Raw genomic sequence first — 25,465 nt, 5'->3', positions numbered from 1 at the left:
TCAGTGTGGTGTATAGGCATTAGAACACGGTAGTTTTACCAGTGATGCCTTAGCTAATCACTGTCACAATTTTGTATAGAGATGGTATATGTAACCAAATATAAATATGGGACAGTGTCTACGCCAATGAAGACAAATGTTTTAATGTATATTCTAGCACCCTGCACCTTCCAAAACCTGTTTGGTTCCGCTTTCCCACCTAGGGTGTCGCTGTCTGCTTTGGTGCTTCTAGTATAGTCTGGTCTGTATTGGGATACAGGCCACAATGTGATAGAGACAACAGCAAACAGTGATATCCCAGGCAGGAAGGAGGAACTGCGCAGATTTTGTTAAGTCCAGGGCACTAAAATGAACACTAGGTTTCATACATGAGGAACGGTAGTATTCTTATATTCCTTGCACGTGGAGGTTGCAACTCGACTTCCAGACCAAAATGTACAGAAACGGGACGAAAAACATAAAACTGGCAGCAAGTACGAGGCAACATTCCTACAAAATTTGTTTAAGGGGTGAAAAATATATATATATATATATATATATATATATATATATATATATATATATATATATATATATATATATATATATATATATATATATATATATATATATATATATATATATATATATATATATATATATATATATTCTAGTGGTCTTACTTCGTTTAGGAAAAGAGGTTATATTTACCGGATTGGAAAACATATCTGGCAAGCCCTTGAATCACTCTGCAGGCCACGTTGGTGGTGCCGATTCTCTGGCTCTCTTTTAAGCCGAAAGGAAAGTTCAAAACCAAAACCGCTTGGTCCATCAGCTCCTGTGTATCTAAGCACAAATAGATTGAATTTAGACAATATGGTTCCAGCTCTGCCCTGCTATTGGTTCACAAGTTGTGTTACACAGTAAAGAGAAGAAACTGGGAATGCCACCCGAACCCCTGTGATAAAATGGGTACAGAAGTTTATACGAGAAAGAATGGTCAGTAACTCACGGTACTATCGGCGGCATTACATACTCACGTAAATGTGAATGTTTACCTACACTCAGAATTTGCATCTATGATGCGGGCACTACTACTGGGGACCTGATATGCAGCGAGCACTACTACTGGGGACCTATGTAGCGGGCACTACTACTGGGGGACCTATGTAGCGGGCACTACTACTGGGGACCTATGTAGCGGGCCTACTACTGGGGACCTGATATGCAGCGGGCACTACTACTGGGGACCTATGTAGCGGGCACTACTACTGGGGTTATGATATGCAGTGGGCACTACTACTGGGGACATATCATGTAGCTAGCACTAAATATGTGCAAGAAAATTATTGCTTGGCATTCACATTCAGTGCCTGAGATAGTACACAAACTTTGGGCCCGATTCACACCCGCCCCGAATTCGAGCAAGAAAAAAAAAAAAGTCAGTTTAGACTGACTAATCTGTGAACGGAGGAGGGGGATCATTTGATGGTCAGCGACAATCTAACTATAATTTCACCTGTTCGGCCACATGCAAGGAGATGTGTAAGCGCACTCATCCCCTCGCAAGCCAATGCGGTCCTCTTTGTTTATTGTTACTGGTATTCTGTGAATAAAGGGACTGCACGAGCAGGGACGCAGGGACGCAGGCACAGAATAACTAACACCACAAAAAAAAACACAAAGCTTGCAATGTATTTCCAGTACTATTAGTGTCTATGGACCATTCATTTCTCAGTGAAAACCAGTAACCGGTAATTTGGGATATTGCATGCTGTGATTGTAGTAATGATGTACAGCAGTGATTTTCACCCTTCTTCACCTTGCAGCACACTGAATAAGATTGAAAAATTGCCAAGGTACACCATCAATAACCCACAGACAAAAACACATTGACTAAACCCCCCACAGAAGCCCCCCCCCCCACCCTCCAAAAAGAAAAGCCACATTAGCCCCGACATTATCATTCACACTCTCTGCTATAGAACACAAAAATAAAATACATCGCCCCCCCAGATGAATACAGAATCTGTGCCAGGGTTATCTGCTTGCAGAACACAGGAGAAACCGAATGCCATTACCAACTATTTTCAATGTGGAGTGTTCCAGGGTGTGAGAACTTCTCACAGCACACTCGTACGCCACAGTGGTTGAAAAATGCTGCTGTACAGGGAAAAGGGGCTCTCTAACTATTTAAATTGATGTGGTTTAACCCTTTGAATGCCAACATCAGTGATGTTCAAAATATCTGCTAAAAATGCCAGCGTCACTCACATTTGCTATATAAATTCAAATAAAAAGAAATGTCCAAAAAAAAAAATTATATTTCCTATATACAGGTCATTATGATGAATAAAAATGTTTGCTTGGCAATTTTCACAAATTCACTTGGCACTCAAAGGGTTCCTCGTTCACTTAGGATTTAAAGAAAAATAAATAAATGGACTCTAGGAGAATGCTGGAGAATATAACAAAGTTATGTATGCGGAGGAGAAATGAATGATCCGAGAAGCTCTTTTGCTCGAGAATTTTGCTGAGTAAAAAGCCAATCCCACTCTGTTGGTGGCCTTGGTGTTCCTGTGTTATTGATGGTGTTAACCATCTCAAACAAATCACAACGTGAAACCAAATATACTGTAGGGAAAAGGTTTCCATATGTTAAACATTTCTTCAGGGGAGGTCTACCTCCAGCACAGAGGACTTGCCTTCCAGCGCCTGGCATTCCCCACTGAAACCTACCCAAGATAAAGCATTCATTTACTAGAGGGTTTATTGATGTAATATGTACACAATCAGAAAGGCAGCCAACTCGCGCCCAGTGGCACCTTAACAAAACAGAACTTAACACCCGAGTCAAGGCAAATAAAATAACCTCAAGTAACCGAACGGCATTAAAGCATGTGCTTAACACTCTGGATACAAACAGGTCTCATAACTGATTACATAAATGCCTTTTACCCAAGTGCATTATGAAGTCACCACCTTCATACACGTGCAGCAGTGCCACGCACCAAACCTCTGTGGTCCAGATTAATGCATCATGTTTGCAGCATCTTTTTCATTAATAATGTTTAATTATACAGAGTAATGATAGGAGGAGGTCATAGGAGGATGCTGCAGTGAGTGATGGGGAAGCTTGCTGGGCAGACAGAATATAACATCCCTATGTGATGTTCTAGACCGCATGGAATGGTACCACCTGGAATTGCTGCAGAAGTAGATCACAGGTCCCAGTACTAATAGGTCTGTTCTATTGCTAACTATAGCTATTTAAGCCCAGCACAATCCAGAGATGAACATTATTAATCATAATGACAAACATTCCCCAATACTTGTCCATACTCAAAACAGCAGTTAGTAGTCACAGTGGCTTCGTGTCTGGGGAGAAGATTATAGGATTGTATGGTAGCGCTAGTTATTTGACATGGACTTGTAGAGAACACTTGTCCTGCACATATACAGTGATGCACAAAAAAAACTGTAACCAAGTTAGAATATACGACAAACAAATAAGCAGTATACAGTATTACACTGCAGGGTGCTGTCCTAATCCTACACATGAAATTCATATAGAGATCTAACCCCCACCACCAGCCTCAGTGTAGAAGCCGACAGCAGAGAAGTGCCAGGTTTCCTGGAGAGAGAGAGACACACATAGCCAGCAGCACACAAGCTGTTCACAAAGAGGGCCCCCCCATACAGTTCTCTCCTGTGCCACACACAATTTGGCAGAGCAGCAGCAGATCCCCTCATAGAAGTTGGCAACTATTAAAAATACACATGCAGGGAACCCGGGTGCACGGTCACATGTGCAGTAATACCTAAGGTAGCAGAACAAAGAAAAAACAGGAATACCTTAACTAGTACATGGATGGAGAGGTGACGCCGGCTTATCAGTGAGTACAATATATAACATGTACGTGTTATAACCACTGAACCCACCCAATACTCCCCCAGCTATTCTTTATTGGAATAACCTAAATAAAGTCTATGTAAAAGGTAGTCTTTTTTTCCCACTTAGCTGTAGCCAAACCCCAGCACATCCCTTTCTCTGCAATTTGTAGGAGGGTTGATCATTTCCATGAATCCCACCCATAATGTCTGATCCTATTCCTGGTAATAAAGCTCTCTGACCCAACAAGAGCTTTATACAACAAGCACATTTCCTAGTAGTTCACTTCGCTAGCGTTGACATCACAGGGAGACTCATTCTATTTCGCTTTCAATGCAGCAAGTACCCCCAAAAAGATAAGAGATTTTGCACAAAATAGGCACGTTGAAAAGGGGGGGATTTGCTTTCTGACCCCAAGAAAATCACCTTCCAACGCGACAATAGCACAAATTCGCCATGAAACAGGGCGAATTATCCTCACTGAATACTGCCCAGAGGGAAGGATGCAAAAGGGAAGAAACATGTGGTTGTGGAGAACGATCACTCTCTGAACATGCACTACCAAAATATGGGCACAGAGGTAATTGTGCATGGTTCTTCCTATAGGTGAAAATATGCATAATTTCTTTGTGCAGCATTCACTCAGTTTACTTGAGTTTAACGGCACCCAAATGTGCAGAAAATGAAGACACTACTTCCAGCATGAGACTGACAGCACAGTACTGAACACCTGCCATACTGCTACAGACTATATTACACTGTTAGCAGTTTCCAAGAACCTGATTCTCAACTGAACTTTTCAAAACTACTGATACAATAAGATTCTGCAATCCGCAATGTACACCGGACGCCCTACTGGACCTGGACAAGTGAAGCCTCTTCAATTCCTGTATAATTAGGTCACAGTTCTACACAGACTTGTACTGGTGTAATAGAAGAACGCCTGTGTGAGAGGTGGGCTGTAATATGATTCCCAGCTTGACCCGCTGGGATTACATAGCCGTCTAGTCACTCCGAGGGCTCCCACCATTCTCAGAGACCTTGCGTCTGCATCCAATTAACCACATTTTTATTTTCGTTTATTAATTGTTGCAATATCGTTCTTACAAGCAAGAGGTAACCTACTCGTTGCATAAGGTGACATTTGTAGTAAGTGGATAAAATGTATAACTACCATGTCTGGTTTTGCGTGGGCTTGCTTATTGTTTGAGCAGACCTATAAAACTGCATTCCCTCCTCCTCTGTGCATACAGAATCAGGTCTGGCCTTGGGCCTGATTCTAGTTCACTCGCAAAAGCAAATTCTCTCTTTAATGCACAAAACCATGTGCACTGCAGGTGGGGCAGATGTAACATGTGCAGAGAGTTAGATTTGGGCAAGATAGTTTTGTTTCTGTGCAGAGTAAATCCTGAATAAATGAATGACACACGGAACTCATATTTATAACATGGGACCCACAAGATGTAAAACATGGAGAGCCCCGATATGGGTTGGAATAGCCGTCTTCTACCACCTGTTTTTGATTACAGTGCAACCCCTGGGGTGTCGAGGTAACGTCTATTGTACGAGCAGTATAGAATTTAGGAGTGGATCTCTAACCACAATACGACAGGACAGTTCGTGCCATTATAAAATGTTGTAATAGAATACACACAGCCCACTAAGCACTTACTCATGCACTCTGTTGTCTCCATACAAATCACTTAATCCAAAACTGACATAATGCCAGTGTTCAGGAACATCAAGTGCAGGGTTGCCAAGATTCCGGTACATGCTGACATAGTCTAAGGGGTCTGGTCCGCCCAACCTGAAAAGGAAGAGAAAGAATAATAGATTTATCATGAAAAGCTACAGCCTTACGTGTATCTCACATCCATACAGGTGAGCTGCAATGATCACCAAGCCCAACATATGGTAAAAATCGAACCGAAACCCACCCCTAATCCCAGTGTTTGTGTGTGTGTGAGCGAGAGAGAGAGAGAGAGTGTGTGAGCGAGAGAGAGAGAGAGAGAGTGTGTGAGCGAGAGAGAGAGAGAGAGAGTGTGTGAGCGAGAAGAGAGAGAGAGAGAGAGAGAGAGTGTGTGAGCGAGAGAGAGAGAGAGAGAGAGAGAGAGAGAGTGAGCGAGAGAGAGAGAGAGAGAGAGAGAGAGAGAGTGTGTGAGCGAGAGAGAGTGTGTGAGCGAGAGAGAGAGAGAGAGAGAGAGAGTGTGTGAGCGAGAGAGAGAGAGAGAGAGAGAGTGTGTGAGCGAGAGAGAGAGAGAGAGAGAGAGAGTGTGTGAGCGAGAGAGAGAGAGAGAGAGAGAGAGAGAGTGTGAGCGAGAGAGAGAGAGAGAGAGAGAGTGTGAGCGAGAGAGAGAGAGAGAGAGAGTGTGAGCGAGAGAGAGAGAGAGAGAGAGTGTGAGCGAGAGAGAGAGAGAGAGAGAGTGTGAGCGAGAGAGAGAGAGAGAGAGAGAGTGTGAGCGAGAGAGAGAGAGAGAGAGTGTGTGAGCGAGAGAGAGAGAGAGAGAGAGAGAGTGTGAGCGAGAGAGAGAGAGAGAGAGAGTGTGTGAGCGAGAGAGAGAGAGAGTGTGTGAGCGAGAGAGAGAGAGAGAGTGTGTGAGCGAGAGAGAGAGAGAGAGAGAGTGTGTGAGCGAGAGAGAGAGAGAGAGTGTGTGAGCGAGAGAGAGAGAGAGAGTGTGTGAGCGAGAGAGAGAGAGAGTGTGTGAGCGAGAGAGAGAGAGAGTGTGTGAGCGAGAGAGAGAGAGAGAGTGTGTGAGCGAGAGAGAGAGAGAGTGTGTGAGCGAGAGAGAGAGAGAGTGTGTGAGCGAGAGAGAGAGAGAGAGTGTGTGAGCGAGGAGAGAGAGAGAGTGTGTGAGCGAGAGAGAGAGAGAGTGTGTGAGCGAGAGAGAGAGAGAGTGTGTGAGCGAGAGAGAGAGAGAGAGTGTGTGAGCGAGAGAGAGAGAGAGTGTGTGAGCGAGAGAGAGAGAGTGTGTGAGCGAGAGAGAGAGTGTGTGAGCGAGAGAGAGAGAGTGTGTGAGCGAGAGAGAGAGAGTGTGTGAGCGAGAGTGACTGACTGCCCGGTTGAACACTTACGCTCTTTCATTTCTGCTGTGTAATACAGTACATTGTGCATAATAACCCATTCACCGCCACTGAACTTTACACTTATCCTCAAAATATTAAAAGGGCATGCTCCTAAATTTTAAAGCGATCTCTTCTCTGAAAGATGCATAGTATTACAGGGGTTGATGTATTTAACAGAAAGGTGTAGAATAGTGGACATATAGAGAAGTTTCCCATATAAACCAATCAGCTTTAAGGTAGTATTTATCTGGTACAGTTGATAAAATGTTTGATAGAAGCTGATTGGTTGCTAATGCCGACTTCTCCTTCACATGTACATTGACTGGAACTCTTATTGCTAACAGTACATCATTTTATTGCGCGGATAGGAGGTGAGCACTTCGATTTAAAGGCCTAACAACGGTTGCCAAAAATAAAAGTATAAAACACTGTGCGTTGCATAAGGCTAGATCAAGAGGTTTTGAAATTTGGTTGCATTCCAAACCCGTTTATTAGTGAGCCATAAGGCAAAACAAAAGCCATAGTTACAACACAGCCTCCACAATGGCAAGTGCGACACAAGCAATCACACTCAGGATATATTCCACATCCAGTGAAAATACTTCTCCATTTGCAAACAAGGTTCATAATCCCTGGCAGAATGTATATATATTATATATGAATTATATTAGACCATTATTGCCCGGTGAACAATTTTTGGATCCCTTTGCTACGGTATAAGGATGGTAACGTAGAATTCTGGAACAGAGCAGGTTATTTAGCAAGCTAGGCAGGCCTTAACTGAAGCTGAACTGGGCAGGATACCGCGGTTAAGTTTTGTCGGTGTTAGTCGACAGTCAGCGTTCACCAACAGCAGCAGCTGGCGGTGAATGGCGCCGCCAAAGCCGCGTCACCTGTTAGTGTAGTGAGCCATAGCAATTTTAACATATTGTTCAGTGTTGAAGCTCTCTACAGTAAACATTAACCAACAGCTTTGCTGCCCATCCAGCCAAGACTGAGAAAATGGAGCTGTACATAACTGCAGAGGACCCTGATCATCTACTAATCCTACCATTTTATTTGTTTTGTAAAACAAAAACAAACAAAAAAAAAACCTCATACCAATCTAAAACCTAAATGACTATTAAGTCAAATATTACTCTAAGCCAGTGGTTCCCAAACTGTGTGCCTAGGCCTCAGGACACTTGCAGGGGTGCCTTGAGTTGGTGGACCAGGATCAGTTCATATTAATTATGGTCAATGTACCAGGCAAAACCGGTGCTTGTGGCTGCTGTAAACCATAATATATGTGGACAAACAGAAGCAAATCCTGTCCCTCACCTCATAACTGTGACATATAAACACACTGCACTTAATTTAATTTTTTTTTTCTGAATTTCTCGAAAAGAAGCATTTGGCCTAGGGGTGCCTTGAAAATATTTTGTTGCTCTAGGGCAGTGGTTCCCAACCTTTTTTCTCTCCTGTACCCCTTGATTAGGCTTTTCATTGATAAGTACCCCCTCCTCTCATTTTGAAATATGGAAAGTACTTAGCGGTATGCGGATCCTTATGCATGTCCTTATATTAAGGAGGAGCGAAGGAGTAGTATACAGCAAGGAATCATGCCCTTCCGTGTCTAGACACTGGATGTGTATTATCTCCAGGATTCCCGCTAACACCAGTAGGATTAATGCCGCTGCTTTGTCCACCTTTGTCAGTGCTGGGCAGATGACTGCTGATGTCTGAGGGCAGCATGGGAAGCTCCCAGTGGATTGCTGGTCAGGCATATGACACAACATGGTTTGTCTCCATGGCAATGGGTCTTCTTTAGCCATCAAAAGACCTTTTAATCGTCCGCCATTACCAATATTATTTTCAAGTACCCCCAACTGGTCTGCAGAGTACCCCAGGTTGGGAACCACTGCTCTAGGGCGCCGTGATTCAAAAACGTTTGGGAACCACTGCTCTAAGCATAATATATAAATGTATACTTATTTGATCCAATAAAGTACAACTTCACCTCATTTATTGAACTATATGCTAATCAGAAAGAAGTGCTGCAATTTAGATTAGCCTACTACAGGGTTGGGTAGCCCTTATCCAGATATCCCAAAACCAATATTTCAAGGGTTTTTGTTTTGTTTCACCACACCCCCCTTTCTCTCCCCTCCAAACCCCCCCCCCTGCACCTTTATGTATACTCACCTCGACCCCTATGTCCACTGCCGCCATCGGACTACTCTTCAGCGGCATTCCCGGTCCCAAGAATGCATTGCGAGGGTGTGACGGTAACGTCACAGGCGCACCCGTGCAGTGCATGGGACCAGGGATGCCGCTGAACAGGAATCCGATGGCCGCTGTAGACGCCAGGGATAACCGTGGACATTGGGGGGACTGTTGGAGGACTGCTAAGGGACCAGGTGAGTATGTAAAAAAAAAAATATATATATTCTGAAATCCTGAATAATCCCTTATCCAAAATGCTTGTGGTCCCGAGCATTTCGGAAAAGGGATACTTAACCTGTACTTGTGGAACTTCTAAATAGTGACATTTCTAAATTGACAATAAAATGAAAAAAAAAAAAATCCTAAAATCTGAATACACACTATATAATCTGGATATGCTCTACAAGCGAGATTGTTAGTGTTGTCCCTTGAACTCCTGCTCCTGGGCGAACAATGTAGCACATTCATAGTGAACAATATTGTTCAGTGATGTCATCCTGACATGGTACCGAACATGCTGTCATTGCTGATGTTATGATTGAAGAGCATGTACGAGAGGGGCGTTAATGACCATCGAAAGCAAGCATCACTAACGACAGTGCGTACACATCGTTAACAATGTCATTCTCATTCATATCGTTATCGATTAACTGTGTAGTGTGTACAAACCTTAAGCACTCCTTACTGTTACACTGCATACTTTGCACAATGAAAGCTGCTAAATCCAAATATATTTCTAGAATTCTGCTTTTGAATATATAAAATGTTATTTTTTATCATGTTTGGATTCAAAGTAAATAACCACAGGCCAGATCATCTCCTATGTTGGCAACCAGGAAGCTCAGATTTCTCGAGGCGGGCTTATATCTCCCATTCACTGAGGGACACAATTGGTTAATACCTGGAGGCAAGAGTCTCAGGAGATCTCACATACCATTACAGGCCTTCCCAAACATATCTACGTGAATGAATCAAGTACTCATTCGGTCTTTGCAGTGTTCATCATTTAAAAAAAATGTATTCTACAGTTTTCTCCATCAGTCCCCCGCCTATGTGTGCAGCTGTGTCAGTGTATGAAGCCTCTTACAACAACACACCTTTAGTAAGTTTCATGCCAGCGTTATGACAATGTATCGGTCTGGGTAAACACCCCCGTCCCCCCTGGCCGGCAGGACACCCGGCTGCGCTGGCTGGAAACTTGGCCATGGACTGCTGGAGCCCACCTCTGCACATCAATGTTCCCGCTCCCGCTGGAGGACCCCCAAGAGAGGAGGCAACGGCTCCCAGGAACAGCAAAAATGGACCCCAGCCCACAGAGGGCCCAACTGACTCTCCCATCCCCTCCCCTCACTGACTGTCTCGCTCCAGCCAAGGCCCCTGACACCCCCCCCCCCCCTCCGCCCCACAGAAGACAGCCTCTGGACCATCCATGGTGGCCTATTGGAGCCCTTTCCCTGTGGCCCTGTGAGTGTCGAAGTCAAGATGGTGCCGCTGATGGATGCCTAGGATCTGTGCCACAAAGCCTATAATATCTACCCTGTGTCTCCCCTGTAGTGTTCCATAGCTGTACTGTTTACCTATCTGGCTGTTGCAGCGACTTAGTGGAGCCGCTGAATGGCTGCCTGGGTGATGTGCAGCTCAGCAAATATGTGTTCCCCATATCCATGTCCCTCATCAGGATACACATTTATGTACGTGTGATATATATCTGCACTGTCACTGTTTTTTACTTGTTACCTATCTGTCTGGCACAATCACCAAGTGGCGCCACTGAATGGCTGCCTGGATGCTGTGCCGCTCAGTAAATATATGTTCCCCGTCAGGATACGCGGTACTTATGTATTATCTGGGCTCCCATGTTAAATGCACCCCATTTTTTCATACCCCTACTATCCAACTACGCATGGAGTTGATTTTATATAGTGTGGCGAGCGCAGCAAGCCCCGCGAAGGGACGCGGTCTCATAAGAAAAACGGGAGCCCGGATATTACATAAGTACCGGATACGCATATCTGTACGTGTGATATACTGTACTGTCACTGTTTTACTTGTTCCTATCCTGGCACAGCAATCCAAAACTAATTCCTAGTATACGCAAGTATACCTGGCCAAATAAAGCTGATTCTGATGTCATGATCTTGTAGAAGTTGTCCATGTGTGTACCATACTTTACTGAAATACTTCCCAAGCCCTCACATCAGTGTAATAGTGTTAGGGGAAAAGGTACTTGTTTCCTAGCAGGGCGGCTAGGAAACAAGTACGCAAACGTAGTGAAATCACATTGCATCACGTATCGTAGTAGACGTGGATAGTGGGGGTATGAAAAGGTCGGAGGACGCGTTCTGCCACCGTTCGCCACGCTTTGGGGTGGCGTTGATACTGGGGTTGACACTAAACAATGGCATAGGTGCAGGTGCTTACAATTGTAAGCACCCATCACATCACATCTCATACTATGCACACATCTCATACCAGCACATCTCATTGTAAGTACTCCTCACATATCGTGGCATGGGTGCTTGTACAATGAAATATCTCATCGCATTTGGTGCACTGAGATCGCATTCGATATTTCATTGTATAAGCACTCCTGTGCACTTTATTTGGACTTCGCATCGCATGCTACTATAACACGGCATGCGATTTCACTGTGGTGAATAGCCCAGTACGCTAAATGCGTACTGGGCACCCTGCTAGGAAACAAGTACCGGGGGAAATGACCAGTGTACCTACCCTACGCGCATACACTACAGGGCAGCCCGGTGTAACTACCCTACGCGCATACACTACAGGGCAGCCCGGTGTGCCAACTACATGCATACACTACAGGGCAGCCCGGTGTGCCAAGTACATGCATACACTACAGGGCAGCCCGGTGTGCCAACTACATGCATACACTACAGGGCAGCCCGGTGTACCAACTACATGCATACACTACAGGGCAGCCCGGTGTACCAACTACAGGGCAGCCCGGTGTACCAACTACATGCATACACTACAGGGCAGCCCGGTGTACCAACTACATGCATACTCTACAGGGCAGCCCGGTGTACCAACTACATGCATACTCTACAGGGCAGCCCGGTGTACCAACTACATGCATACTCTACAGGGCAGCCCGGTGTACCAACTACATGCATACTCTACAGGGCAGCCCGGTGTACCAACTACATGCATACTCTACAGGGCAGCCCGGTGTACCAACTACATGCATACTCTACAGGGCAGCCCGGTGTACCAACTACATGCATACTCTACAGGGCAGCCCGGTGTACCAACTACATGCATACTCTACAGGGCAGCCCGGTGTACCAACTACATGCATACTCTACAGGGCAGCCCGGTGTACCAACTACATGCATACTCTACAGGGCAGCCCGGTGTACCAACTACATGCATACTCTACAGGGCAGCCCGGTGTACCAACTACATGCATACTCTACAGGGCAGCCCGGTGTACCAACTACATGCATACACTACAGGGCAGCCCGGTGTACCAACTACATGCATACACTACAGGGCAGCCCGGTGTACCTACTACATACATGCGTTGAAGTGTAGGACCCCTGGGGAGGTAATCCGGGTACTCGGAGCCTACTTCAGCAGGATATCATCGGAACAGGCGAACTTACCAGTACTTCACAATGGCGGTGACCTGGAGGGGGTTAGGTTGGTCAGGGTACAGCCTCCGACACTCGCCGTAGATCGCATGCAGCCCAGGGGGGAAGAGAGACGGGAAGGGCTGGGGCGTGGGGCCCCCGCTAGGCCGCATCTCCTCCATCCCCTCCGTGCGCTCAGCTGGGCAAAAAGAAGAAGGCACTCCCGGGCTCAGTGTGACGGTGACAGCCCGCCGAGGCCCACAACACCCGCTGCTGGTGGGTAATGCTCGGGTGAGCGCCGCACAGTGACGCTAGCCCCCGGGTGAGAGCAGCCCACACACAGCAGCTTGTTGCTGGAGAGCAGACGGTGCTCCCTCACTGAGAGGCTCTCCCCGCCGGTCCGACCAATCACCGGCTCTCTCACATCCGCCCGCACTTCGGCCACAGCCCGTTGGCTGACATATCAGCGAATCACCGCGCACATACACAGAGAGCGTGCAATAAGGTCGCCGGCAACTGGGCATGCCGCCATCTTGTTGGTTTGGTGAATAAAGACGTAGGGATGGCCATCGACTATCGATGTTCCCAAAACATCGATGGTCGGGACCAAGTGGTTGATGTTTTGGGCATCGATAGGCGAGGGTCGAATAGTTTGATGCCATCGATGGATGGCATCCGATGTTGATATAAATATATATTTTTTTACCCTGTTGGCCAGCTGCCCGGCTACTCCGAGTCCTAGACTTGAGTGTGACTCACTTTCTGAATTAGAATTATGTCATCAGCGGCGCAGCCGCAGCGGCACTGGTCTGGGAGTCTGAGCTGTCTCTTGAACAAAGTTGTTTGTGTGCATGCGCGCACTGGTGTCTGGTGGCGGGGTGACCTGCACTGCACTAGTGGGTAGTGGGTAGTGGATGGACTACGGAGCAGGACACAGAGCGAGCCAGGAGGTGGAGCCGAGCCGTCCGGTCTCGATGGTGCCCATCGTCTACTACTTGCGCATGCACAGAGGAAGAACGGGCCTGGGCTGGGCGGCGGCTACCTCTGGGAGGTGCGCGCATGTGCGACAGAATTAACTAACCTGACATGCTGGATAATAATGGTTTTTCTGCACAGGTGCGTGCTCGGCGCACGCATGCGCAGAAGAAACATTATTATCCAGCACGTCAGGCATAGTTCTATGCGCATCTCCCAGTGGCGGCGGCCGCCCCGTTCTTCCTCTGCGCATGCGCAAACACGCGATGGTGAGAACCATCGATGGCTGCAGATAGAATGGTTTATAGCCATCGATGGTTCCTGCATAAACTGCCATCGATGACGACCATCAATGGAAGATGCGTCGATGGACATCCCTAAAAAGAGGTACTGGGGGAAATTTACTCAAGGTGCCCATACACGATACAAAATTGTATACAATATCGCATCTCATCGCATCTCGGTTTTGCGATGAGATGAGATCTAGTACAAAAAGTATGTGCAGCACATACTTTTTGTACTAGATCTCATCTCATCGCAAAACCGAGATGCGATATTGTAAGTAATATTGTATACAATAATTATAACGTGTATGGGCACCTTAAGATGTGTATTCTACTTTCCATGTGATGTTGCTATGGGCAACCAATCAGATCCTGTCTACTGTCTTCTAGGGTGTCAAATAAAAAAGTAGCTTCTGATTGGTTGCCCATAGCAACATCACATGTGAAGTAGAACACACATCTTAGTAAATTTCCCCCACTGTGTGGTGATGGTTTGTGTGCTTGCATATATTTTTCTATATTGTTTTGATAAGGCGAGGGGGAGGTTAGGTTTAGGTCAGTGATGGCTAACCTTGACAGTGATGGCTAACCCCCCCCCCCCCAGGACCTACTTTTTCAGGCTTCAGCCTGATCAGTCTATTGGTTAATCAGGCCCTGGTGGGACAGTCTGCAATTAGCAGGACTGTCCTGCTGTGATCGGGACAGTTGGGAGCAGGGAAACAGTGAAGGGAGGTGCCTGGCTAGAGAGGCGCTCTCCCTGCTCTGCCTCCTGCTACTGTCCTCTGTGGCTTCCAGTTCCAGCTGCATAAGACAGGCAGAGGTGCCAGCAGCATGAAGCTCCATTTGGGGAATCCTCAATGGCAGCAGGGCCTACAAAGGGAGAGGATAGAACTACACTGAGCAGGGCTGATAAAAGGAAGGAGGAAAGGATAAGCTGTCAGCCAGAATTCAGTATCTAAAGTGGGAGAGAGAATACTACTGTCGACAGCTGTGGTCGTTATGTGTATTATTATTATTATAATTTTATTTATAAGGTGCCACAAGTGTTTCGCGGCGAACAGTACAAAGGAACAGTACAGGGAGACAGAACTTGGTACTTGTGTATTTTGGCGGAGCCCATCGCATCGCATACCATAACGCATGCGATGCGACGCGATTTTGTTGAAAAGTGTGCGATGGCATACAATTCTCAAATTGTATGCCATTGTACATGGCATACAATGCCATACGATGCGATTAAACATTGTATAAGCACCCTAATGGGTGCTTATACAATGTTAAGCACCCTAATGGGTGCTTACAATGTTAAATGCACCCCCACGCCACCCCCCCACTATAAACGTGAACCCGAAGCGTGGCGAGCCCGCGAGGGGCGGCGGTACGCGTCCTACGACCTTTTCATACCCCCACTATCCACGTCGGCGTGGAGAATAGATTAGTGTGGCGAGCGCAGCGAGCCACCGAGCCTGAAGCGTGGCGAGCCCCGCGAGGGGACGCGGATACCTGTGAAGCCCGCGAAGGGACGCGTTTACCTGTTTACCGACGTGGATAGTGGGGGGTATGAAAAGGTCGTAGGAGGCGTACCGCCGCCGCTCGCCACGCTTCGGGTTCACGTTTATAGTGGGGGGGTGGCGTGGGGGTGCATTTAACATTGTAAGCACCCATTAGGGTGCTCAAAAGCACCCTTTAGGGTGCTTATATGATTTTTCATGGCATAGGGGGTCAAAATCGCGTCGCATCGCATGCGGGTACATGGCATGCGATGCGATGCGACGCGTTCATCGCACGATGCTCAAATCGGGCGCCGCCAAAATACACAAGTACCCAGAACTTGGCATAACATTGAATAAATAACAAAAATAGAGTACAAATAAAGAGCGCCACAGTTCAATACACATTACAGCTTAAATGTAAGTAGTGAGGACTCAATCAACATACAACTAGAGGCTTGAGGCCAATGATGGAGATGAGTATGCAGACGAAGATGGTCACTGAGTGTTTGAGTATAGGAGAGCTGTGAGTGAAATGTGAAGAGAAGTGGGCTTTCACAACAGGAGGGAAGAGGGCTACCAATTTCCGCAACTAGTGTGGGCCTTATGTATAAGTAGTTCTACTACTGTCGGCAACTGGTGTGGGCCTTATGTATAAGAAGCACTACTACTGTTGACAACTGGTATGGGCGTTATGTATAAGCAGCGCTACTACTGTTGGCAACTGGTTTGGGCATTATGTGTAAGCAATGCCAATACTGTCAGCAACTGGTGTTGTAAATATCAAAAGAAAGAAAAACAAAGATAGAAAAAAAGAAAGAAAGCAAAAGAAAGAAAGTAAAATAAAGAAACTATCAAAAATAAAGTGAAAAAGAGAAAAAAGAAAGAGAAATAAAGAGAGAAAGAAAAGCAAGAGAGGAAAAAAAAAGACAGAAAGGACAGAAAGAAATAAGGAAAGAAAGAAAGAACAAAATCAATAGAAACAAAGAAAAAGAAAAATAAATCGACAGAAAGAAAGAAAAACTGAAATAGAAAGAAATAGGAAAAAAATTGATCCGCGAAGCGGTTTTTTTTCGGCCGATTTTCCGCTGATTTTCCACCATTTTCTGCCGATTTGCATGCTATTCTATCCTTGCACACCCCCACTATCAAAGTCAGATCGAAGCGTGGCGAGCGGACGCGGTACACGTCCTCCCGACCTGTTCATACCCCCACTATCCACGTTGTCTGCGTGGAGTTGATATTATAAAGCGTGGCGAGCGCAGCGAGCCACCGAGCCCGAAGCGTGGCGAGCGCAGCAGAAAACGATCCCGAAGCATGGCTCGCCACGCTTCGGGATCGTTTTCCTCATCCCCTCGCCATGCTTCGGGCTCGGTGGCTCGCTGCGCTCGCCACGCTTTGACTGTCAGGATTCCCTCCTTTGTGATGCCCGGGGTCTGTATTCTGTCCACATATGTGTCCATCTGGATTCATCTTAAACTCTGTACTAGAGCAGTGTGCCTCAGCACTGGTGTAATGCTATGTAATGATTCATTCCGCCTCTATACACACAGGCCCTTATTCTGGTTGACTCGTTTGGGCACAAACTCGCACCCTTGCGAGTCAACCAGAACCCACCCTGCGAATGGTGGTACGCTCATCCCCCTTCGCACGCCGGGTTTGTTTGCCCGGCATGCAAATGGATGTTTAAACAAAAACATCCATTCGCATGCCAGTGGGAACCTCCCCCATATTTTTATGGTCGCCGACCATCGAATGATGGTGAAGGCGCACGCTGTCAGCGCGCAGAGGCTTACCACAGGCGGGGGTCGCACTGTCTGTCCTGCGGGCCGAGTGGTCTGGTCGGGACGCCGGGGAGCAGGAGCGCACAGGAGGCAGATCCCGGGCAGCGTGGTGCGGCAAAGGAGGCCGCCATTGTAGCACAGTGTTGTGGAGGGGCAGACCTGCTGCGTGTCTGTCACTGTGAGAGGAGGTGTGCCTGGTTCTCTGCAGTGTCTCTGGTATGGAGGCAGCCATGTTGGAGACCAAGGTTTCTCCGATCCCCTTGCCAGGGGTTTCTCCAGCCAATCCGGTGTGTCTTTCCCTGATAAAAGGGGTCTGGCCCATGTCTCCCTGCCAGTGCTTCAGTCTACCTCCTGGAGAGTGGTTCAGTGGCTTTGTGCTCCACAGTGTTCCTGCCTAAACTGCTGTTGCTCCTGTCTGGTGTTCCTTAAAGGTACCAGTACCGCAGTGACCTACCAGCGTGCTGTAGGGGACCCACCTCTCTCCTCTTGGGATTGCCTTTCAACGCTTCTCAGTTATCTCCAAAGTTCCACAGCGACTCTCAGCAGTATCCAAGGTATCTCAGCTTTTACAAGTCATGTTCAAGAGTGCTAAAGTTATCCACAGTCGTGTTCAAGTGCCACAGTTATTCAAAGTCATACTAGTGCTTCACAGCTCTATGTCTTCACAGCTCCAAGTCTTCACAGTTCCAAGTTTTCACAGTTCCAAGTCTTCACAGCTCCAAGTCTTCACAGCTCTAAGTCTTCACAGTTCCAAGTTTTCACAGTTCCAAGTCTTCACATTTACAAGTTACTACAGTCACCTTGAAGGTCCTTATTATTAACTACAAACTTTTATAGCGGTCTCCAAACTCTTCCATCATCTTCAACCTCTTTACCGTTGTTTATGCAAGTTCTATATCACAGTCCATCCATTATTATACAAACTCTTACTGTTGTTGTTATTACTACCATTTCATTTACTTCATTACCTGTTATGTGCTGCCATTCTTACTGGCTGTGCGCGGGATGTTATAACATCCGCGGCCCCCCTTCGCCGGACATCGCATTTTTAATAACGGCATATGCTGTAACATATGCCGTTATTAACGCAAGGGACAGCTCTTGCGGTAAGAGCTGTCCCTTGCGATGCGGTGCCGGTGCTGGACTTCTGGGTCTGTGACCCGGGAGTCCATCTGCGCATGCGCAGACCCCGGCGCCGGCCGCAGGGCACGCTGGGAGGGATCTGTGACGGATCCCTCAAACAGCGCTGCGGTAAGAAGCCCATAGGCTTCTGCAGGGATTCGCCAGCTTTTGCTGGCGATTCCCTCCGCAGCGCTGACACTGCGGAGGCACAATATAGCATATAGAGATGCGGTAGAAACCCCGAAAACGGGGTTTTTACCGCATCTCTGCTATATAGAATCTCGCCCTAAATCCCAAGACCTGATTATTAAACTCTTCAATCTTGCTCAGTTTCTCTTCCGTTCATCCTATATTCTGGGTCATGACAAAGCATTACATTCAACCACCAAACTTCAGCCATCCAAGTCCCGTCTCCTCTAAGGTTACCCCCCATTTGCCAGTCCCTACAAATCCCCAGAGTGTGACACAGGCATATGTAAGGGTGGTCCACAGCACTCATACATATGCGTGTAGATTTCCAGGGAATTGGGCGGGCAGCGGACATCCGGTTAAGTCAGCTGTCCGCCCCCGCACGTGCATCACGAATGCATTAGCATATGTACGCCCAGAGTTTTCATGGGAACACCATTGAAATGCTGGGGCGTTCACATATGCTGATGGCCCAGGCCGGTACCCCACGCCCTTCTCCACCCCCCACGCAAAAGGCAGGGAGCGTGCACCCAGCGAAGTGATTTTTCGAGAAGTTCACATGCAGCCATCGTATACACATGCACAGAAATGCTGCTGCGCATACGCAAAATATTGGTCTCCCTTGCAAATTTGCAGCAGAGAGAGTCAACCAGAATAAGGGCCACTGTACGATAAATATGACAGATTGTTTTGCTCTGTGTCAGAGCGATATATTGGGGTAGATATATGAAGAGTGATGAGTGCTCTTGATAAATCTTACTTCAAAGCTGATAGGTTTCCATGGCACACTGCCCCACTCTTATCACTGCTTCATACATCTCCCCCATTGTACCGTATATGGCTGAAGACGCATACACACAGGCCAGTATTCAATGCTCTTGATTCACCGCTTTTTTCGGTGAACAGGGCTTTTTTTCAGCAAAACAGTGATATTCGCTGTATTCAATGTTCACTGTTCGCTGGACAGAGGGCTGCAGGGATCCCCTGCCCACTGGTGGGTGGCATGCAGCGGGGTCTGGCAGCCCCGGGTAAGGTTGGTAGCGCTGGCGGGCACGGGGTCCCTGCGGCGTATGTGAAGTCAGCGGTGGGGTCCCTGCGGCAGATGGGAACTACTAGTTCTACTAGTAGTTCCCATCTGCCGCAGGGATCCCGCCGCTGATCTCGCATACGCTGCAAGGACCCCAACAGACGACTACTGTAGCACAAATCGCTGTAAAGTTTAATGGTGGTCGGAGTAATTTGTCACAATATCAAACAATGCAGGCAGTGGCGTAACTATAGTGGGTGCAGTGGGTGCAGTTGCTATGGGGCCCGGCGGGTTGGGGGGCCCGCAGGCCCAGCAAGCTACCCCCTGCACCACTTGAAGGGTTAACACTGATGCGGGACTGGGGACACTAACGCGGCCATGAATATGGGGACGGGACACTAAGCAGCCGCGGCTACGGGCAGACACTTCCGGCCGCGGCTCTGTGTTGCGGCGGCTCCGGGGACACACTTCCCGGCCGCGTCTATGTGCATACAGTTCCGGCCGCGGCACAGGGTGGCCGCGGCTCTGGGGACACACTTCCCGGCCACAGCTCCAGTCCTGTGACACTAGGAGGGGAGCATGCTGGCAAGCGGAGTCAGCCATCCCCTGCGAGCAGCAGCGCGATGCCCAACACTCAGCACTTTCTGCAGCAGGCGTCCCCAACCCTGAGCAGCGCTGAGCTGTCAGCAAGAGAGAGGGCTCCTGACCAGAAGCAGGGAGCGAAAGATGGCAGCAGCACCAGGGGTAAGCTGCTCTTTGTAGTGGTGCCAGGAGTAGTGGCTCCCTGGAGTCACTCTCCAAACAAAGTGATACAGTATCTTTGTGTTTCTTGGCACAGGGGTGTCTATCATGTGCAGCCAGTATATAGATGTATATATGGATGGGTGGGCATATGTACAGTATGTATGTGGTAAACAGTTTATGGACAAATTTATGTATGTATACACAGTATGTATGTTATAGGCAGGGTATGGACTTGTGTATGTGTAAGGGAGGCAGTGTATGGACATATGTATGACGTATGTATGTATGTATGTATGTATGTATGTATGAGGGAGGCACTCTATGGATGCACGCATGTATATATGTATGTATGTATGTATGTATGTATGTATGAGGGAGGCACTCTATAGATGCACGCATGTATGTATGTATGTATGTGGGAGGCAGTGTATGGATTTATTTATGTACAGTATGTTAGAGGCTATGTATGTATGTATGTATGTATGTGGGAGGCAGTGTATGGATTTATGTACGTACAGTATGTTAGAGGCTATGTATGTATGTATGGGGGAGGCAGTGTATGGATTTATGTACGTACAGTATGTTAGAGGCTATGTATGTATGTATGTATGGGGGAGGCAGTGTATGGATTTATGTACGTACAATATGTTAGAGGCTATGTATGTATGTATGTATGTATGTATGTGGGGGGCAGTGTATGGATTTATGTACAAACACTATGTTAGAGGCTATGTATGTATGTATGTATGTATGTATGTGGGAGGCAGTGTATGGATTTATGTACGTACAGTATGTTAGAGGCTATGTATGTATGTATGTATGTATGTATGTATGTGGGGGGCAGTGTATGGATTTATGTACGTACACTATGTTAGAGGCTATGTATGTATGTATGTATGTATGTATGTGGGAGGCAGTGTATGGATTTATGTACGTACAGTATGTTAGAGGCTATGTATGTATGTATGTATGTATGGGGGAGGCAGTGTATGGATTTATGTACGTACAGTATGTTAGAGGCTATGTATGTATGTATGTGGGAGGCAGTGTATGGATTTATGTATGTACAGTATGTTAGAAGCTATGTATGTATGTATGTATGTATGTGGGAGGCAGTGTATGGATTTATGTACGTACAGTATGTTAGAGGCTATGTATGTATGGGGGAGGCAGTGTATGGATTTATGTACGTACAGTATGTTAGAGGCTATGTATGTATGTATGTATGTATGGGGGAGTCAGTGTATGGATTTATGTACGTACAGTATGTTAGAGGCTATGTATGTATGTATGGGGGAGGCAGTGTATGGATTTATGAACGTACAGTATGTTAGAGGCTATGTATGTATGTGGGAGGCAGTGAATGGATATATAAATAGATGTATATATGAGCATAGAGGAGTATGAAGGAGGCGCTAAATATATATATACATATACATATACCGCAGTGTATGGATGTACAGTATATACATTACTGTATGAGAGACAATGAAATACAAAGATAGTATGTGAGAGAATGTGTGTAAGAGTGAGAATGAGTAAAATCGAGAGCGAGGGAGAAAGAAAGAAATACAAATATAAGAGAGAATAGATAAATACATAGTCCTACCCCTCTGCAACTGATGGAAGCACAGTAAGTGAACCATGCAGTCCAGGTGACCCCAATCCCCCACCCTGCCCGCCACTGTCCAGAACTGATTTAATAAAGAGTATTGTGAAAAAGGTACTCATGGAGAAGTGGGTTGCTTACTGGGCCAACGTAAAAATGATAGGCAACACCATACCTCCTATACGGCTCTAGACATGCCAACTCTAGTGAAGACATGAGTTGGGGGGGGGGCCTTCAAATTTTTTTTGCTATGGGGCCCACAAAGTTCTTGTTACGCCTCTGAATGCAGGCCAGTCAGGGTGCCACTGCTAACCACTTCTACCAACAAGCGTGCGAGCTTCAGGACTACCTAGGTTTTACTGAAGAAGGTCACATGGTTTGATGAATCCCTCTTTCTCTTGTATCAGGTGACCGGATGAGTATGTGTATGCATCATTTACCTGGCAAAATGGCACCAGGATGCATAGTGAGAAAAAGACAAGCTTTGTGTTTCCTTTAAAAGCCGCCGAACGCCTACCGCAAGCACCACATAAAAATCCATTTGCAGCTTGCATGCGGGGAGGTAATTATTCGATGGTCGCCGACCATCGAATGATTTGTACAGTGCACGCAGATCTAAGATACGCTCTAGTATCTTCCCTGTACGGGAAGCGGGCAGGCAGCTGATGTCCGCTGACATCTGCTGCCTGCCCCCCGCACCATCGCTGAATTATCATGGGAACACCCATGAAATACTGGGTGTTCCCTTGGGCGAGGCACCTCACCGCCACTCCCCGACCCCATTGTCCTGTGCGAACGGATCGGCGACTATGCAAGTTGCTGCGTCTGTCCAGGGACCAGTATGCGCAATCGCAGTCTAAAAACATCGCTCCCCCATGCAAACGCACAGGGGAGTGATTCATTCAGAATGACCCCCTTGATGTGTTGGGCAAAGTTCTGCTGAGAAATGAGTCCAGTCATTCATGCAGATATTAAAGTTTTTTTAGTGGCAGGCCCAGAAAATTTCCGTGCATGACACTAATTCCTAAGTGTGCACCAATGGTGCACTATCTGTCTCCCCCTCGCCGCATACATCCACCACCACCCCCTGTTGTTCAGCCCAACGATCTCTCACCACCTCCGAACGGCCAAATACCCCCAAACGGCCGAACGCTCGATTGGGGAAAAAAGCAACAGGAGAGGCAAAGGCAGGCCCAGCGGAGCAGTCATAAAGGAGCAGCAGCAGCCCCTTCAGTTGTGAGTATTTCTGGGGCAGAATAAAACTGCCCTAGGAGGGTAAAATATTGCAAAGGCTATGCACACACACACGCACACACGCACGCACACCTATTCAGTGCATTATAATTAATTAATTGCTTTACTTTCACCACAGAATCAGGACCATAAGGTTGGAAATGCAGCTAGTGTCATCATAGAGGGGGCAGCCCAGCCATACACACCTGCTACTGCAGCCCTTACCCTCCTGTGGCTCATGGCTCCCATTTGTTCTGTCACCTGGAGCATCTGTAGGACACTTAAAGCAGCAGGATAGAGGACCAGAGAAGGCGATACAAGCTGCCCACCCACCCTGAGGGACGAACAATTATCATGGCTAGATTCAGAATTATACTCTGGGTCAGAAGCAGCAGGAGATCCAGCGACATCCTGTTACGGGGCCGCTGTGTCAGATTATACATTTGCAAGAACTGAAAATGGCAGTCGTATTTTGTGCAGTAGCCACTAGGTGGCAACAACTGGAAAGAAATGCAGAGATAAATAAACTCTGTGTAGAGCGCTTTTGTCAAGGCTGATTTCTCAATACACCACTTTCACACTGCCTAAACGTTTTAAAAAACGGTATTTTAAAATGGTATTTAAAACGGGTCTGAGCCTTGACATTGCATTAAATTACCGTTTTAAATACCGTTTTAAATACCATTCACATCAGTCAACCCGTTTTAATCCCCTCAACACGTTTCAAGGCAGAATGCAGGGGACAGCCTATTGCAGGTCTGTAATCTGTTTTTTTTTTTTACTAAATACCGTTTCAGAGCAATTCTCACTGCATAAAAAACGGCTCTGAAACGTGTAGGACTCTGCTTTTTAAACGTGTTGAAATACCGGTTATCTTTAACTGGTAAATCAACTCTCCCACTGCAGCCTTCAACGTGTTGAAATGTGAAAAAAATGGCAAAATACCATTTTAAAAGTGCGGTGTGAAAGGGGTATAAAAGCAGCTTCACTGGGGATTAGTCAAATCCCTGAGAGAAGGCAAAGAGAAAGAAAATGTGCTGCGCTCAGTTAATGATTTAAACAAAAAAATGTTAAAAATTGTTTAATTATTAAAACATAATTAATATGTAATGCATTTGGTATAAAAACAATATAAGAACAACGCTGGGACCTGAATGAATGTGGAAATAAATTGAAGAAAAACCTGATCTGGACTGTCCAATTCCCGAGATGGAGTCCAATTGTAATCCAATTTGGCCAATGGGAGCCAATGACAAGCTGTGAAGCCACTGGAGGTGTCCCTTGGGATGGATGAATGGTATATTACCAGGGGGATCCTCGCTAGAGTGCGGTGTGCTTGGATAATTGCCAAGGAGGCCGCTGGAGGTGTCCTGTTCCAATATGGACTGGTAAACCAATCAGAGGGTCCTCTGGAGAGTGTGCTTGACACTTGAAGGAGATGAAGTGCTCCAATGGGGGGAATGGATGGAAGGAAATGTATGATAGATAGTATGCAGGAGAATGGAGAAGTGTCCAAAAAAAGGTCCCAGCCGTAACACCAACGCGTTTCGCCGTCTCTAAAAGGCTCTTAAGAGACAGCGAAACGCGTTGGTCCCCGTACATGCTTGGGAGTACTCCTCTGGGTACTCCGGTTTCCTCCCACATTCCAAAAATATACTGGTAGACTAATTGGCTCCCACCAAATTAACCCTAGAATATCTGTGTGTGCATATACATGTGGTAGGGAATATAGATTGTAAGCTCCATTGGGGCAGGGAATGATGTAAATGTTCAAATATTCTCTGTAAAGCGCTGCGGAATATGTGTGCGCTATATAAGAAACTGTTAATAAATAAAAATAAATCGAGGTGACCTAAGGTTCGAGGTTACCTAAATGTAAAAAAAAGGGGCTGACTAGTTGGGCCAAGTGGTTCTTTCTGATGTTTCTATGTATGTTTCATATATACACCAGCCAATGCCGATACAAAGGGCCTGATTCAGACCTGCACACACAGTTGTGAATATGCAGCCCTGCCAATTATCGGATGACCGCGTATGCTCACTGTCAGCATGCGTGAGCCTTCTGTGCGCAGACAGCCAGTGATGGTTATCCATTGCTGGCTGTTTGCAGGGTGATTGACAAGCTGCGACTGTTTGGGGGCAGTAACACAGTGTTCTCTGGGAGTGCCCCGGAAATGCAGGCATTCCCTGGCCTCTCCATGGCTATTACAGCGCCGAGTAAGTCCTGCCACTGCAGAGGGAAAACCATTTGATGGTGCATGATTCCGAAT

At 46.7% G+C, this 25,465-nt stretch overlaps 1 protein-coding gene across 1 annotated transcript in view; it reads right to left on the bottom strand.

Moving 5' to 3' along the window:
* Positions 1-13,236, bottom strand: part of SUFU (SUFU negative regulator of hedgehog signaling) — a 24,224-nt gene extending 10,988 nt beyond the window's left edge. Inside the window, 5 exon segments of the mRNA XM_083150216.1 lie at positions 691-726; positions 729-758; positions 761-825; positions 5,544-5,678; positions 12,772-13,236. Coding sequence (XP_083006342.1) covers positions 691-726; positions 729-758; positions 761-825; positions 5,544-5,678; positions 12,772-12,920 — 415 coding nt within the window. The 5' untranslated portion in view covers positions 12,921-13,236.
* Between the last annotated feature and the right edge of the window lie 12,229 nt (positions 13,237-25,465).

The sequence above is a fragment of the Crinia signifera genome, chromosome 6 (assembly GCF_055691185.1).
Source record: "Crinia signifera chromosome 6, ASM5569118v1, whole genome shotgun sequence".
NCBI classification, from domain to species: domain Eukaryota; kingdom Metazoa; phylum Chordata; class Amphibia; order Anura; family Myobatrachidae; genus Crinia; species Crinia signifera.
This window is presented reverse-complemented; position numbering and strand designations above follow the sequence as displayed.